Source organism: Anoplolepis gracilipes, chromosome 15 (genome assembly GCF_047496725.1).
Source record: "Anoplolepis gracilipes chromosome 15, ASM4749672v1, whole genome shotgun sequence".
Classification (NCBI taxonomy): Eukaryota; Metazoa; Arthropoda; class Insecta; order Hymenoptera; family Formicidae; genus Anoplolepis; species Anoplolepis gracilipes.
In genome coordinates, this window is record NC_132984.1 from 1,688,131 (window position 1) to 1,703,123 (window position 14,993).

The 14,993-nt window shown below is 31.9% G+C and overlaps 1 protein-coding gene across 2 annotated transcripts in view; it reads left to right on the forward strand.

The window, feature by feature from the left end:
• The first annotated feature begins 3,191 nt into the window (after positions 1-3,191).
• LOC140674037 (uncharacterized) overlaps positions 3,192-14,993 on the forward strand; it is a 33,699-nt gene continuing 21,897 nt past the window's right edge. The window contains exons 1-7 of one of the 2 annotated variants that reach the window (XM_072907370.1): positions 3,192-3,658; positions 4,418-4,674; positions 5,651-5,872; positions 8,150-8,253; positions 10,790-10,966; positions 12,657-12,839; positions 13,476-13,658. In XM_072907370.1, the coding sequence (XP_072763471.1) occupies positions 4,466-4,674; positions 5,651-5,872; positions 8,150-8,253; positions 10,790-10,966; positions 12,657-12,839; positions 13,476-13,658 (1,078 nt within the window). In that variant the 5' untranslated portion in view covers positions 3,192-3,658; positions 4,418-4,465. The remainder of the gene's footprint in view (positions 3,659-4,417; positions 4,675-5,650; positions 5,873-8,149; positions 8,254-10,789; positions 10,967-12,656; positions 12,840-13,475; positions 13,659-14,993) is intronic. The other variant, XM_072907371.1, reaches the window with a different exon arrangement.

Genomic DNA, 14,993 nt, shown 5'->3' on the forward strand with positions numbered 1-14,993 from the left:
TTGATGTCTATTGAAATTGCTACAAAAATATAATTCCACACTCAAAAAAATATTTTGCTAATGTAGATAGATTTCTAGCTGTCTCAATTAAAATTTATCGCTACTTTTTCTATCTGTTAGAATATCGTTTGTCCTTAACGATAGGCCTTAAAGATAGACATCACAGAAAAATATTCTGTCTAAATTACGCTAATAGTACAGATATAAATTTTATCTCTGTCATTTAAATTGATTAAGTGCAAAATATATGCAGTATCATAATATTTGCTAACAATTTATCTGTTTCAATGAATTTTTTACACCTAGAAAACTTTTGTTAAACTTGCAAGATCATTTTTTTGAGTGCAATAATTCACCATAGAAACTTGTTATACTTTTGCTGCATTTTACGTAATAATAATTGATTTCACACATACAAAAATATATTACCTAGCGATTTTACAATTTCCCTTAATAAATATTCGATTCAAAATTAGCTTTCCTTCACACTAATAAAGTTCTAGGTTTTTTTTAACATTCAATTTTTTCACTCTCAGGAAGAGAGTAAAAAATTCTCTAAACAAGATTTTAATTTATTTATTTATTAAAGTTTTTTGCTTGGGTTTTTTTAAATAAGCTTCAAATCTAATATATAAAAAAAACTTATTATAGTTGATCATCAATTAATTGTGAAAAGCACATCTTGATTCCTTCTAAAGGATGACACGATAATCACGTATTCGTGGCAGATGTGATTTCTCGCGTGTCACAATCCTCGATTGTTCTCCTTGCTGAGGAGAGATTTCAAGGCGCCTCGGAGCGTCTTTCATGATTTGCTTACAATAGGGTCGATGATAACCGGTGCGTAAACCTGAAACGGCAGACGGAGACCCGACTGTTTCCGTCACGGAGAAGACGCAGATGTGCGTTTGCCGGCACGCGCGTGCCGATCACAATGAATCGATTACGGATCTTCTCAAAGATGGAACAAAGCTTGGCTTACTGGACGGAAGAAGATACTAACCGGACAAAGGAAAAAGAGAGAGAGAGAGAGAGAGAGAGAGAGAGAAAGAGATTAATGCCCCGAAAAATAAACCATTTCTTTCAATAATCACATATATTCCGAGATACGGAAAAGATCTCCCGTAAAATTACCGGCTAACAACATAATGGATTTTTATTCAAGCTTTAATTAATTACATTCAGAGATGTGCGTTATTTGAAATAGATTTAGTATTTAAAATGGTAATAATACGTAAAAATGTAAAGTGTAATGTTTTGTAATTTACATTTAAAATACATGTTTTCAAAGGTCATTTTACATTTCCATATAAATGGCTTTCATTATCCATTTTCTATTTCAAATGCATTTTTTTAAACATTCAAAAGTTAATCGAGATGTAAAGAATAAGTCTAAGTATCAATAAATCAAGATATTTATGCAACACTGTACTTGTTTATTATAAAGTAAATTCTAGAAATGTTTAATAATTAATTATTGTGTAGCTAACCATTCGTAAAATGCAGATTATGCAGTGATATTAGAATGCAAATGCGATTTCACGTAAAAAAAAAATAAGAATAGATAGTAAAATCTAATTTAATAAATAAATAGTAAGAAATATAGTTAACAAGAAAAAATAAGAATTAATTTAAATATATAAATAAATAAACCATTTTAAAAAATACCTATTTTCCATTTTCTATTTTAAATAAATGTCTACAATTATTTTGCATCTTCCATTTTAAGTGAATTTGGACAGCTATTTTGCACATCTCCGATTAAACACATATACTTGCGAGGCCTACATATTTTATTTCTCGATTCCTTTATTCCTCATCGATCCTATATGTCATTCTTTATTCCGCGCGATCCTTGCGAAAACCCGAAAATCCTCAGCTGCCGGCTTCAGCTGTCCGGATCAACGATGAAGAAGAAAAGAGAATCAGCGTGGCGTTAGAAGTGCAGGGACGAGCGGATCGAACGAAGGGGGGCAGAACCGGCACGAACGGGGGGGGGGCACGAATCTACCCGCACGAGGGTACGCGAGACCCCGAGAAGAGGTGTGCCCCTGCACGCGTATAGCAGGGTAGTTTCCCCCCTCAGAAAACTAGCACCGGCCGCGGTGCTTCCGGGTGCGGAATTCACGGCTTTAGACTGCTGCTTGTCAATGCCTGCGGAGCCAGCAGCAGCAGCAGAAGCAGGCGTCATCGGGCGACCTGGTGCCGCACACGCCGGCGAATCGCCGACACGAGCGGTTGTTCCTTCCGTCACGTACGGCCGCGATTTATGGACTCGTTTAATCGCGCCGATGAACGTTAAATATCGAGATGGACTGTTCAAATGCAATATTGGAAAAAATACGGTCACCTGGTGTTAGCATAGTAATATCCCAACAGTGTTAAAAAGACAGTTTCGAGCCAAGTATATATCAATCACTGCGACGACTAGACAGTACTTCGTTAAAATATCTGGACGACATTAATTTATATTTTTTTTTTTTTTCATCTATCAAGTCAAGAAGACAGTGTCGTGTCGTTTACAATAACGTTCTTTATCTGTCGGAATTAATATCGTAAATAGTTGAAAAGTATTGGAAACTTTCTTGTACGTGCAAACTAAGTATAGTGTCAGTGCGATCAGTGTTCAAAATAATGTATTACATAATTTTGCTTTTACTATTCCAATTTGAAAATATTAATGTAGTGTCTTGACAAAAGTAATATTTCAAGATTTTTTAAAAGCATTTTTTTAAGACTCTTTAAGAAAATTGCCTGGAAAAGTACAAATGCAGCCAGTTTAAAACTGTGGTTTTTTTATATAGTGTTAAAATTTTTTTAAATCAAAAGAAAAAATAAAAACATTATTTTTGATACTAAATCATTATTATCGACATTATTATTATGATACTAAATAAATAATTGTGTATATTTTTATAAATTTTCTTTAAATATAACAAATCGACGAATAAATAAAAATATAATCATTAATCAAAAGAGAAATTTAAAAATTATCAATAATAATTAATATCTAATATTTAATTAATTGATCTAAATATAATCCTACTATCAATTAATCAAAAAGATACTTGATTTAAGACACTTACTGATTTATTTTTTAATTAAATTTGATTAAATGGCTGTGAATGTAATTAATACTAAATATAAAAAATTGACTAATATACTTAAAAAATACTCTATTGAACAGAATTAATTTATCATCATTTGATATCAATTAAGCATAATTAAATAATCTATAAAAATAATTAACCGTCCATCGATTAGAAATAATCGAGCAAAACTATGAATAATTAATCGCGCTCTATCAATTAATCCGCTATATTAGATAATATCTCCAATAGTGAATCGGGTACGCGTTTCGTCATCCGCGAGTGCCTAAATGCGAAAACATTTATCCAGACTATTCTAATCCCCGTCCTTGAGACGCCACTGGTTGTTGCTGCTACTGTTGTCTACTTAAAAACTTGGCCGTGGCCGATTGATCGCGACGGGGACTACTTGTTTTTACCAACAAACGCGCTATTACGGAAAAAGAATTAGAGATCTGGTGCGATCAAAAATAAAAGGAAACGCGAAAAGATAGGAAACAATACACGCCGCAGTCTCCAGAAGCGCGGTGGATCGAACATTAATTTTTGGCAATCTTCAACAATCAAAAGTGAGTCTCGATCGATTTACACAGATACATGTTAATTCCTTGACTTCAAACTTGTTGAGTTGTATCAATATTAATAAAAATTATAATTAAATAAAATTGTAATAAAAGATATAATTAGACATCTTATTTAAGAACTTAATTGTATTAATAATCTAATTATATATAAAGACTTATTCTATTAACATTATTATATTATCTAATTCAATTTTATTAATTAGAGGACTTAGTATAATTTTAATAAAATTTATATTACGATCAAATTATTCATCTGAATTTGATTAAAAATTTCAGTCTTCTATCGACTAAAGTTCTAAAATGTCGTGATCTTTGTTCGCGTCTTACATGTGAGACAAATATAATAACGAGCTATTACGTCATAAAGAAACGTGATACTTAATATTTTTGTGTTTCTGGCGCGGTTTCAGTCTCCTCTTTTTTTTTTTGAAATCGTTACGATTTTTTGCTCAATTTTTCTATCTATTCGTCCAATCTTAGTTCTTGACTTCGACCTATTTTAAACAATCAATGTACCTATTTTTCTTCAAATTTTAAGAAATGTCATTTGATAGCAGACAAAATAAAGTTCGATTGAATTCTCGGTAAGACACGCGGTCATCGACCTTTGGGTAGCAGAGATGCGACTCAAGTGGCCGTAAGAGAATTTAAAGAAGAGACCGAAGGCGAAAGTGCGCGGCTACTAAAGAGATTTCGCTTATCGGAGGACACTTGAGGCACTAATTTTAAGCCTTTTTTCCGAAGGCGAAGTTCGTGTGGACGACTTTTAAGTCACTGTAATGATCGGCCATCATGGCGTGGCCGGCAGCGACCGTGACGACCCTGACGAGTCTCCTGATGCTGCTGCTGATCACGCTTACAGCATGTTCCTCGTCCAGGATTATTGCCACCACCCAGGCGCCATTTGGCAGAATTCTAAAGGCCGTAAAATTGCACGGAGGATACATGGAAATGATCCAGGAGCAGAGGTGCTCGCACGGTCTGCTTCGATTGACGTGCAGGTTCGTCAGCAATCTTTATCGCGTGCCGCAGGAATAGTTTCTAAGAAAGTAATTTCTAACTTATACACTGAAAAAAAAAAGATCTTGCAACTTCAACAAAAATTTTCTATGTGTAAAAAATTCATTGAAACAGATAAATTATTAGCAAATACTGTGATACTGCATATATTTTGTACTTAATCAATTTAAATGACAGACACAGAATTTATATCTGTACTATTAGTGTAATTTAGACAGAAAATTTGTCTGTGATGCCTATCTTTAAAACCTATCGTCAAGGACAATTATATTTGTGATTAATATTTGGCAATGGGATCTAAATTTTCTAGAGATATTGCTAGAATATTGCTGCTATAAATTCTATACGTGACAAACAATATTCTAACAGATAGAAAAAGTAGCGATAAATTTTAATTGAGACATCTAGAAATCTATCTACGTTAGCAAAATATTTTTTTCAGTGTGATTACAAATTAATTTATTAATTTAATTATTATTTATTTATTTAGATAGCCTACTCCGCATGTCATTTATTTATCATACTAAAATATGTGTAAATTTCTTTTTTTTTAAATTTATACTTGAAAAATATTGCAGTTTTATTTTTTTATTTTATTCTCTTCATTATTATTTTATATCTTATTTATTAATGTACATTTTTCTCTTCCTACTAAATTATTATCAAATACAAGTAACTCTAAATTAGTAAGATATCAGAGTTTTCAAATTTAATTTCTCAGCTGATATTAAATTATTTAATTTCAAGTTTGACGAAACTTATTTCTGTATCTCACAATATATTATTGTTTGATAAAACAATTAATTATAGCTTGACACGGAAGGAAAGTTTCAAAACGACTATAAGAAATATTTAAAATTGAACATATATGTTATCGTTTAAAATGGTTTCGTTAATTAAATTTTCTTTTAATTTTTTGTTTACGCAATCGCATATAAAATAGCCTTGTATTTGCAGATCATTGAAAGCGTTCATATTCATCTTAGAAGCGGAATATCACGCGAATCACACAGAGCTGTGTTTGAAGGAATCGAAAAGCTTGGAAGAGCTCAGGATGTGGGAACACAAAGGTAGCACACGACGATGGGTAGACATGAGAGAACTTAAAGGAAATTATATCTTTGACGACGAGTACGACACAGTCGACGTCGTCGATATTCGATCATCTTTAAATAAGAGGTAAATCAATGGCATTCATTTCAATATAATATAATATATATATAATAATTTAAACGCGTTCAATGTGCAACAACACTCAAACTTATGTATTTTTTTATAATTTTAGAAAATTATTCTAAAGAGAATAAAAAAAATAATATTAAAAAGATCGGTTAAGTGAATAAAGTTGAAAAAAATTATATTTAAATTATTTTCCTCAAATTCTTAAAAAGATAAGTTGTACCACTATTGTATTAGCTTTTCCAATTGCAATTGCGGATTAAGAAGAATTTTATTGCTGATTTTTATTTACGATACGTTAGCTGAACAGAATTTTCATAGTTCTCGTCGACGATATCGGACTTCTGTTCATGACGAACATTCAACGATACAAGATAGCGTTTGGTTACGATCGTGGTCTACCGTGAGGTAAACCGCAGTTCTAGAAAACGACTCTTATTCCGTTTACTGTCGACTACAAGCATTGTAAGTCTCTTGCAGTAAAATTATAAGGCATCGAGCAATATGACACTAGATCAAACGATTAAATTCTCAACTGTTGAGTGAAAATTTCTTACGTAAGATGTATTATATAATATATTTTACACTATATAATATGAATATATTATATGCTTTCTATCTTTCTTTTTAACAAATAAAATAATACAACAAAAGTTTAGAAGAAATATATAATTTGTTATGTGTGTGTAACAAATTACGTATAAGTAAATTTTTTTATAAAAGACAAAATAGATCAAGAAAATGTTTTAATATAATTGAGATAATAAATGATGTGTTAATTATATTCAATTAAATATAAAATAAAAGTAAAAGATCAAACAACGCAAAAACTGTATTAACGTTTTATAAATATAATCACTAAAAAAAGTCACACGATTACTGCGTAACGTAGTATACAGCCACTTGATCGAGTCACCCCCTTCGCTCTTTCACCCGATACCCGTTTTTATCCGCTACTCGAGAGCCGTCGAGGGTCGAGAGTGAAATCTCGACGTTTGATGTGCGAGGATAAAAGCATTCCTAAAGCAATAATTGCCTCCCTCCCTTCTCTTCTCTCCGAAATGCGCGTCAGATGATCGCCGAAGGAGAAACAATCTCCGTTAAATGGTCCGCCTGCCTCCACCCCTAGGTTTACACAGCATCACGATCCGAGAATTCCACAAATGGGGATCGACAGGGATGCAAATTTTGCATTACTGAAATTGCACTAAATCCTTCGCGGCAAATTGAACATAGCTTTTATATCGAAATCTGGAATTTGCAAAAATGTATAATACATCAAATCATTTAAATTATATTATCAAATTAAAAGTAAAAAACTTATAAAGAAGTAACGAAAAATTTTAATTTAATAATAACAATAATAAAAAACTCTAATTCTTGCTAATTCTTGGATGAGCATATTTTTTTCATAATTAAAGTTATAATAATTTTATGTACACACACATATTTTCTCATTTTCTCTTCCATAATAATTTTCGACATCAGGAGGTACGCTCGTTGCTTGTTTGCCGTGTTTTCATTAAATTTTAATATAAAAAAAAAACTATTTTTTTTTTGTTTTAATTTCCTGTAGAAATAGTAAGTAATTGACAATAAGCTTTGTAAATTTTATCGACAAACAGAATGATTTATTTCTACATGGAAGAGGCAATCGCGTATAAAACCACAAGTTTCAATTTGAGAACGCCTGTGAGACTAAAAAATTCAATGAGATTCCTCGTGAGACGGCGTAGCGAGGGAAAGAGGGGGAGGAAAAGGGAATGAAATGTTATTTCCCTTTTATTTCCGTCCATAGACCGATAAAATCAACGAAAATGAACGTAACAGGCTGAGGCAGCGAGGCCTCTTAAAAGGGGTGAAAATCCACCCTCGTCTATTATTCACTCCTACTTTTAAGCAACAAGGATCGCGGCAACACAATCGCGACTCTTCCCCTAAATTCCATCCCCCTAGAAATGCCCAGGGCTGCTTTTGTCAGCGCATTTCGTAGCCCCTAATGACCGACGTTGCTTATTTAATTGGCGGCCGTCGAACAAAACGATAGTATTCGAAAGCGAAACTTTACATGAGTTTTTCTCTATTCATGTGTCCCAGGAGAATAATTAGAATTTTTAAAAGATAATTTAAAGAGAGAGTATAAAAGATAGAGAAATATATACAAGATATAAAGATATATTTATATTGCAAAATTTAATATTATTAATTATTTTTTTAATATTTTTAAATCTATTTATTCTGTTATGTGTTAATTTAATGCTTTTCAATATAATTTAGGTGTTCTGGCCAGAAACATTGTCGCTATAATGCGACCGTCGATCAACCAGGAGCGCATTCTTGGACTCCAGGTGAAATCTTGTTAAAATACGCCTGCATACCGGGTGAGTACATTCAATGACAATAAAAAACATTATTCACGTATTATAAATATCTAAATAAATGATTAATAATTTCATTAATATTTCCAAACTTTTTAAAATTATTTTGAATATCTTCCGAAATGAGAGATTCCAACTAATTTCTGAATATTTTCTAAATTATTCTTAATCTCCACTCAATTTTGAGCAATAAAAATCAAACAGATTTCCGTGTAAAATCTTCGCCGATATCTTTTAGTACACGCGGTACACGTATCTGGTATTAATAATCTGGCTTTATTTATCAACGGGAAAGCCCAGACTATTTCTCTGCGATCGATTTTCGGGCGTGCGCAATCAATGATCGACGAACTTGATAAAACGAGCGAGCGAGCCTGGATCTCCCTGAATCTCCTCCCACGCACGCGATGACGCGAAAATAAAATGCACGACACGTCACGTGCTGCATGTCCGACGAAATCGACCTCACCATTAGATTTCTATCACGGCCGTTGTCAGCCAGCTGTCGGCGATGCATGCTCGATCTTTATTGACCGTGGGATCGGTAGCATGTGCCTTGACATTTTCCCGAAAGCCGACAAACAAGAAACGATGCATCCAATGCATCTGGCGCGTACAATGCACGCCGCAAAATACACGTGTAATCCCGATGTTCCATGGGATTGCACGTAGCATGGAAGCTTCTTATGAGGGTTATATGACAGAAACGTGGCGTTTTTCTCAGAGTTGACTTATTTACTATTTGGTAGTTTGATTTTTCTAAAAGAGTATGCATCGCAAGTAAAAAATTAGAGGAATACGCGTTACGATTCATTGTTTCTTGCAGAAAAGCACGCTTTAGATATTGTAATTTTTTAAATCTATACGTTCTAAATTGCTTCATTTCACTCAAAAAAATATTTTGCTAATGTAGATAGATTTCTAGATGTCTCAATTAAAATTTATCGCTACTTTTTGTATCTGTTAGAATATTGTTTGCCACGTATAGAATTTATAGCAGCAATGTTCTAGAAAATTTAGATCCCATTGCCAAATATTAATCGCAAATATTATTGTCCTTGACGATAGGCCTTAAAGATAGGCATCACAGAAAAATGTTCTGTTTTAAATTACACTAATAATACAGATATAAATTCTGTCTCTGTCATTTAAATTGATTAAGTGCAAATTTTATGCAGTATCACAGTAGTTGCTAATAATTTATCTGTTTCAGTGAATTTTTTACACCTAAAAAATTTTTGTTCAAGTTGCAAGATCATTTTTTTGAGTGTATTATAATTCTTTCAAAATATAAATAATATTTATTTAACACGTATAATACATATAAATATATACATATATATGTATGTGTGCACGTAAGAGAAAGAAAGTTATTTAATAATTGTAATATAAAAATTTTACATTAATTTTTTAAATATTATTAAATTTTATAAAAAAAAAAAAAAAAAAAAAAAAAAAAACAAAAAACAATTTGATATATCGAGAATAATTCGAGACTTTCAAAGTTTTGAAAACGCAATGTTTTATTAGACGGAGACAGACGTTCATCTGACAATGAGTCAATAGATCCAACGAGAGCAATTCGCGATTCGACGAGACAAAACATTCCCTCGCGAAGGTCGCCATACTTGGATGAATATCGGAAACGGCACAGATACAATTGCACTCTACTCAGGAGTAAGAGAGAAGGATAGGTAGCAAGGGAGGGATGATAGGAGGGAAAGAGAGGGAAATAAGGAAAGAGAGGAAGAAGGAGAGATAGAGGACCAATTTCCCCTGCGCTGCCCTTATTACCACTACCGGCGTGAAATCATCTCCCACCAAAAGTCGCACCCCCTATCCGCGAATCTGGGGCAAGGACACCCTCACCTTTTGGCCTGGCGATATACTATAAAGGGGTCTCTCGCAATCGTAATGGCGACAAATGCATGGCGACAAATGGACCGCAACAGATGCAGTTGTTAATGGCGGCCTTATGGTTGCAGATATGCGTGACCCATTATTCCGCTTCCCCTCCCTGCTCCGAAAATAATTCTTTTCGAAAACGACCGAATTGTATCTGGTAGTGATGATTTATTACTGGGAGAGATTTAATTAGGAGGTGAACATCTGGACGATAGCATTAAATTGATAGGGTTTATAAGTGTATACGTGACATTTTCAAATAATTAAATGTCGTAATTCATCCAATCACGTTATATGTAATTATTTTAGACAATATTATAATGTAAATAATTTATATAGAGTTATTGAACATAAATTACGATAATTCTAATAACTCATCAATGTCCAAAATTATAATCAATAATATCTCATTAATGTATTCAAAATTACGATCAATTATTAATTTATTTCTTCGAGTATATAATTATTTCTTGTTTCAACAAATAATTATATACTCGATATTTTAACTGTATTTATTTCATCTTATATATATATATATAAATAAAATCATATTATAATTATACTACAATCATACTGTATAATAGAGTATTGTAGCGATAAAGTGCATAATTAATTAATCATTGATTGATTACAGAAGCTGCGGTTAAACGATATTGCAACCAAGAGGTGAAGGTGACCAGCGTGGAAGGAGGTTACATCAACACACCTGGCTACCCGTTATACTATCTTGGAGAAAACACGTGCGGGTGGACCTTCAGAACATTTCCGGATCAAAAAATAGTTCTGACCTTTCACGACTTAAACATTCGCGGTAAGCACGTGTTTTAACTCGACAAATAACACGACAAAGTAGATTGTCTTTATCGGCATACTCATTTGCATTGTACGCATACTACGCACTTTTATATGTTGTGATTAAATATTGAAATATCGAGTAGAGAAGAGAAAGAGAGAGAGAGAGAGAGAGAAATAATAAAAAAAATGCACGTAGATTCAAATCGACCTGATAAATAAATTTAAATATAACTGAACTCACAAAACACTAGACATATTTCTCTTTCTTTCTTCTTGAAAATCTATTTTTGTAGTTTATATGTGAGTGCACTTCTAAAGAAAACTCGATTTCTATAATACGAATAAATCCGGACTTCCACATAGATTCTTAAATCGATAAGATTTTTCTTTATTGTTTTGAAAAATGCTACGAGTAACAACGTCAATTTCGCTCAAATAAAAGCGTCTTCAATAAATTGAATTTGAAGAAAAGTTCCTTCTTGGAACTACACCGACGTTACAATCGCGTACGTCAGTAACTAAAATAAATGAAATAAATGTGTGAGTAGATTTGAGACATAAATTACTTGTACGCGATAAAAAAAGTCGATCTATGACAGATCGACATGTAAATAAATATATATTTCACGCCTTCGATGTGACATGCGACACAACATACCTACAACAGCTGGAAAAAAGTGTCGATACATTTTTTCTTAGTTTTTATCTTTTCACACCGAGTTTAGGGAAGCCAGGGGGTCTTTTTCGGAATTAGAGAAAAGATAGCACGAGAAAAATGCAATAAAGAAAGATATGAAAAGGAGAAGAAAATCCAGAACGCCAATAAGACGTCGAGATGTTCGACGAAATCCAAGTTTTCTATTGAATTTCGAAAATAGAACGACTATGATTATTGGCCATGACGGGGACTATTATATTTAGGTCAGGATCTGACCTAAATAATCCTAGGGAATCCATGACGTCATCGGTAAATCATAACAACCGAAAAAAATGTATTCTCGAGTAAAAGTATATTTTATATTCTCTCTTAATGGATATTCTTAATAAATAAGGATTTTTTCTTTCTTACGCAATATTTTTTAATATTTGTAAATTAAGTAAAAACTAAATATTTCACTTGTCAATTTGTTTGAATAAATAGCAAATATTTATTTATAAAATTGTTCTTTATTATCATTGGGATTAATAATTTCAAACATTAAATAAATAAATATTAAATAATATAATAATAAGAAAATATTTCATTCAGTACATTCTTATATGTTAGAATATCTAAACCTATTATACTCTTTAGAGGATTTCTCTCTTAAGCTAAGAGAATCCTTTCAGTGCTTATTTTAGAAAGATGTAAAAATGAGTGAAATATGCTTAAAATAAGGAGATAATTTTTTCAGTGAAAAGATGTGCCAGGCGAATTTTTTTATTAAACTACGATAAAACATCTAGATTATTAGCTATCGCTCGATGAGTCCACGTGAATTATTTAATACACATTAATATATATGTTAAATATTTCTGTTCGCTTTTTCGTAATCTCTATTTTTATTTCAAATAACGATTTTAATATTGGACACATGTGCTGCATGTGGCTGGGTCAAATTAAGAAACTGCATCGAAATAATAAACCGCCTAACGGACTGGCTCGATTTTATACGCGTTCGTGTGCGTAAACAAACTTTAGATAAACTGCAGATAAATTTCCGCAGGTCCGCAGACTGACGGAAGCTGTGTAGACATCGTGCGAGTGCGAGATCGTGGCAGCACTCTCCTCGAGTTCTGCGGCACCGCAGCGGGTATGCGGATCGTCTCGACTTCGAACGTGTTGACACTTGACTTTGTCGCTTCTAAAAGGCTCTATAGTGCCCGAGGCTTTTTGTTGCACTACCAAGGTAAACAAAAGGATTTCAAGAGAATCCCCCTCAATATTCATACCTATATAATATTCAAAAATAATTTCAGAACGTGAAAATTTTAAGTATTGTCTAGATGATATAATTTTAAATGTAATTTAATGAATATATCTAATATTAAAAAAGCTTCTTTAAATATAAATTTTATATTTATTGTTATTTCTAAGACATTGCATGAGAAATGTCAAATTTATATTTATATTAAATATAATAATAATAATATTTATATTATTTATATTGAATACTAAAGAAACTTCTTTAGTATTTAATAGTAAATTACATTTAAAATGAGACCGTCTAGAAAAAAAAGAAAAAAAAAATATATATATATATATATATATAAAATTCAATTATTATTATACATGTCACACACATAAAATTATTAGTCACATAAAATTTCAAAGAAGAGTTTAATCTAGTGATTTACTTTTAAATTTCTTATAAATACAATAGAATTCTATTTCAATAGAATTAAAAAATTCTAATAATTTACTAGAGTGTAAAATATAAAAATCCTATACGCAATGAAAATTCTAAACAGATAGTAACTTGCAAATGTAGCAAATTGTTAATGGTGGAGGCAAGGGCATGATAAAAATGAACTTGTGCTTACAGTGTTAGGTTGTCCAGAAGTCTTAGCACCGAACGGAAGTTACGTATCGAACGGTACATTGACTTCGCGGACATTCCTATGCAAGTCGGGCAGCGTGTTTCCCGACAGTATGGAAAGAAAAAGAACGCTCGAGTGCAAGAATGGCAAATGGAACGAGACTATCACCAAGTTGCCTGGCTGCGTGGGTAAGAATTTGCCTGATAAATCTGTTATATTATATTTTTTTGCTTATTTGCGTCGTATTTTATATATTTATTCATCGGCCATTTCGTTATATCGGATATAACCGGAAATTCACGCATGTATTTTATTACGTATTTTTCATATATTACAATTTTAATACATTCATTTTCGTGATAAAACATATAGTTTATTCTACTTTATTCTGTGCAAATTTACCACGAGCGTCACCAATTTGATTTAAATGTTTTTGTAAAAGCAAATCGCGCACGTAAAACAAAATCAATAACTGCTGATATATTTAAATTTAAATCTCCTTATTCCCTATAAATCTCACACATTACGTAATAAATTTGAATTCATAAATTATTGATACTATATTAATTTTTTTTTTAAACGACTGAAGAGAACGAGAGTCTGACTCACATGCAAGTCGGCGACAAAAGATTAATCGTAGATTCAAAATTTACAGCTTGTTTGCCATTCTTTCGAATTTTTCAATCATTACACTTTGAACCCTCGTCTGGTTCGATATTATCTATATTTTACAACCCTAAATTAACGGACATACAACGCGCGTCCTTTCCTGCGATTAATTCGAAATTCCCACGCGTGGGTTGGTCACGCGCAATCGCCGAATTCACGCAATAATCAGTGCGATTTACGCAGCAAGGCGCGCGAGATAATCGATACGGCCCTTACAGAAAACCTAATAGCTAGTGATGGCACAAAAACCCTATAAAAATTCAAACTTTGCAGTTTTTTGTGTCATAAATAACTATACATTAAAATCTTAACTTTTGCAAATTATTTATTTGTTTATTTAAAATAATCATAATCACTTGATATCTTGAGTAATAAAAATATTATAATTAATTTAATATTATTTAATATTGAAAATCTTAAAATGTCATCAAATTAAATTTAGCAAAAAATATATATAATTCTTTATGTTATTGAATTTAATTTAACTAATATTATTTAAAATTCTTTTTCAAATATAATTTAAAAATGAAGAAACTAAAGTTAAATATAGACGAAGAAAGTAAAAGCTAATCTTTTTTAAAGGCTCTTATCAAAGGCTCTTTCGAGTACTTTTATTTATCTTTAAGAGCTTTACATTCGCTTCTTACCTTTTAGAAAGAAAAATAAAAATTGAAGTTGAATAAAAATAAAATTAAAGCGAGATATAAAGATAGAAAGATAAACTCAAAGAATAAACTATACTGAGTGTTAAAATGTGCCATTATAATACATGAATCATCGCGTACTTCGAACAAAGTTTGGACACTTTTTGCAATAAAGGACATTATTCAGAGTTTTGTTCGTCAGTGGCAGAA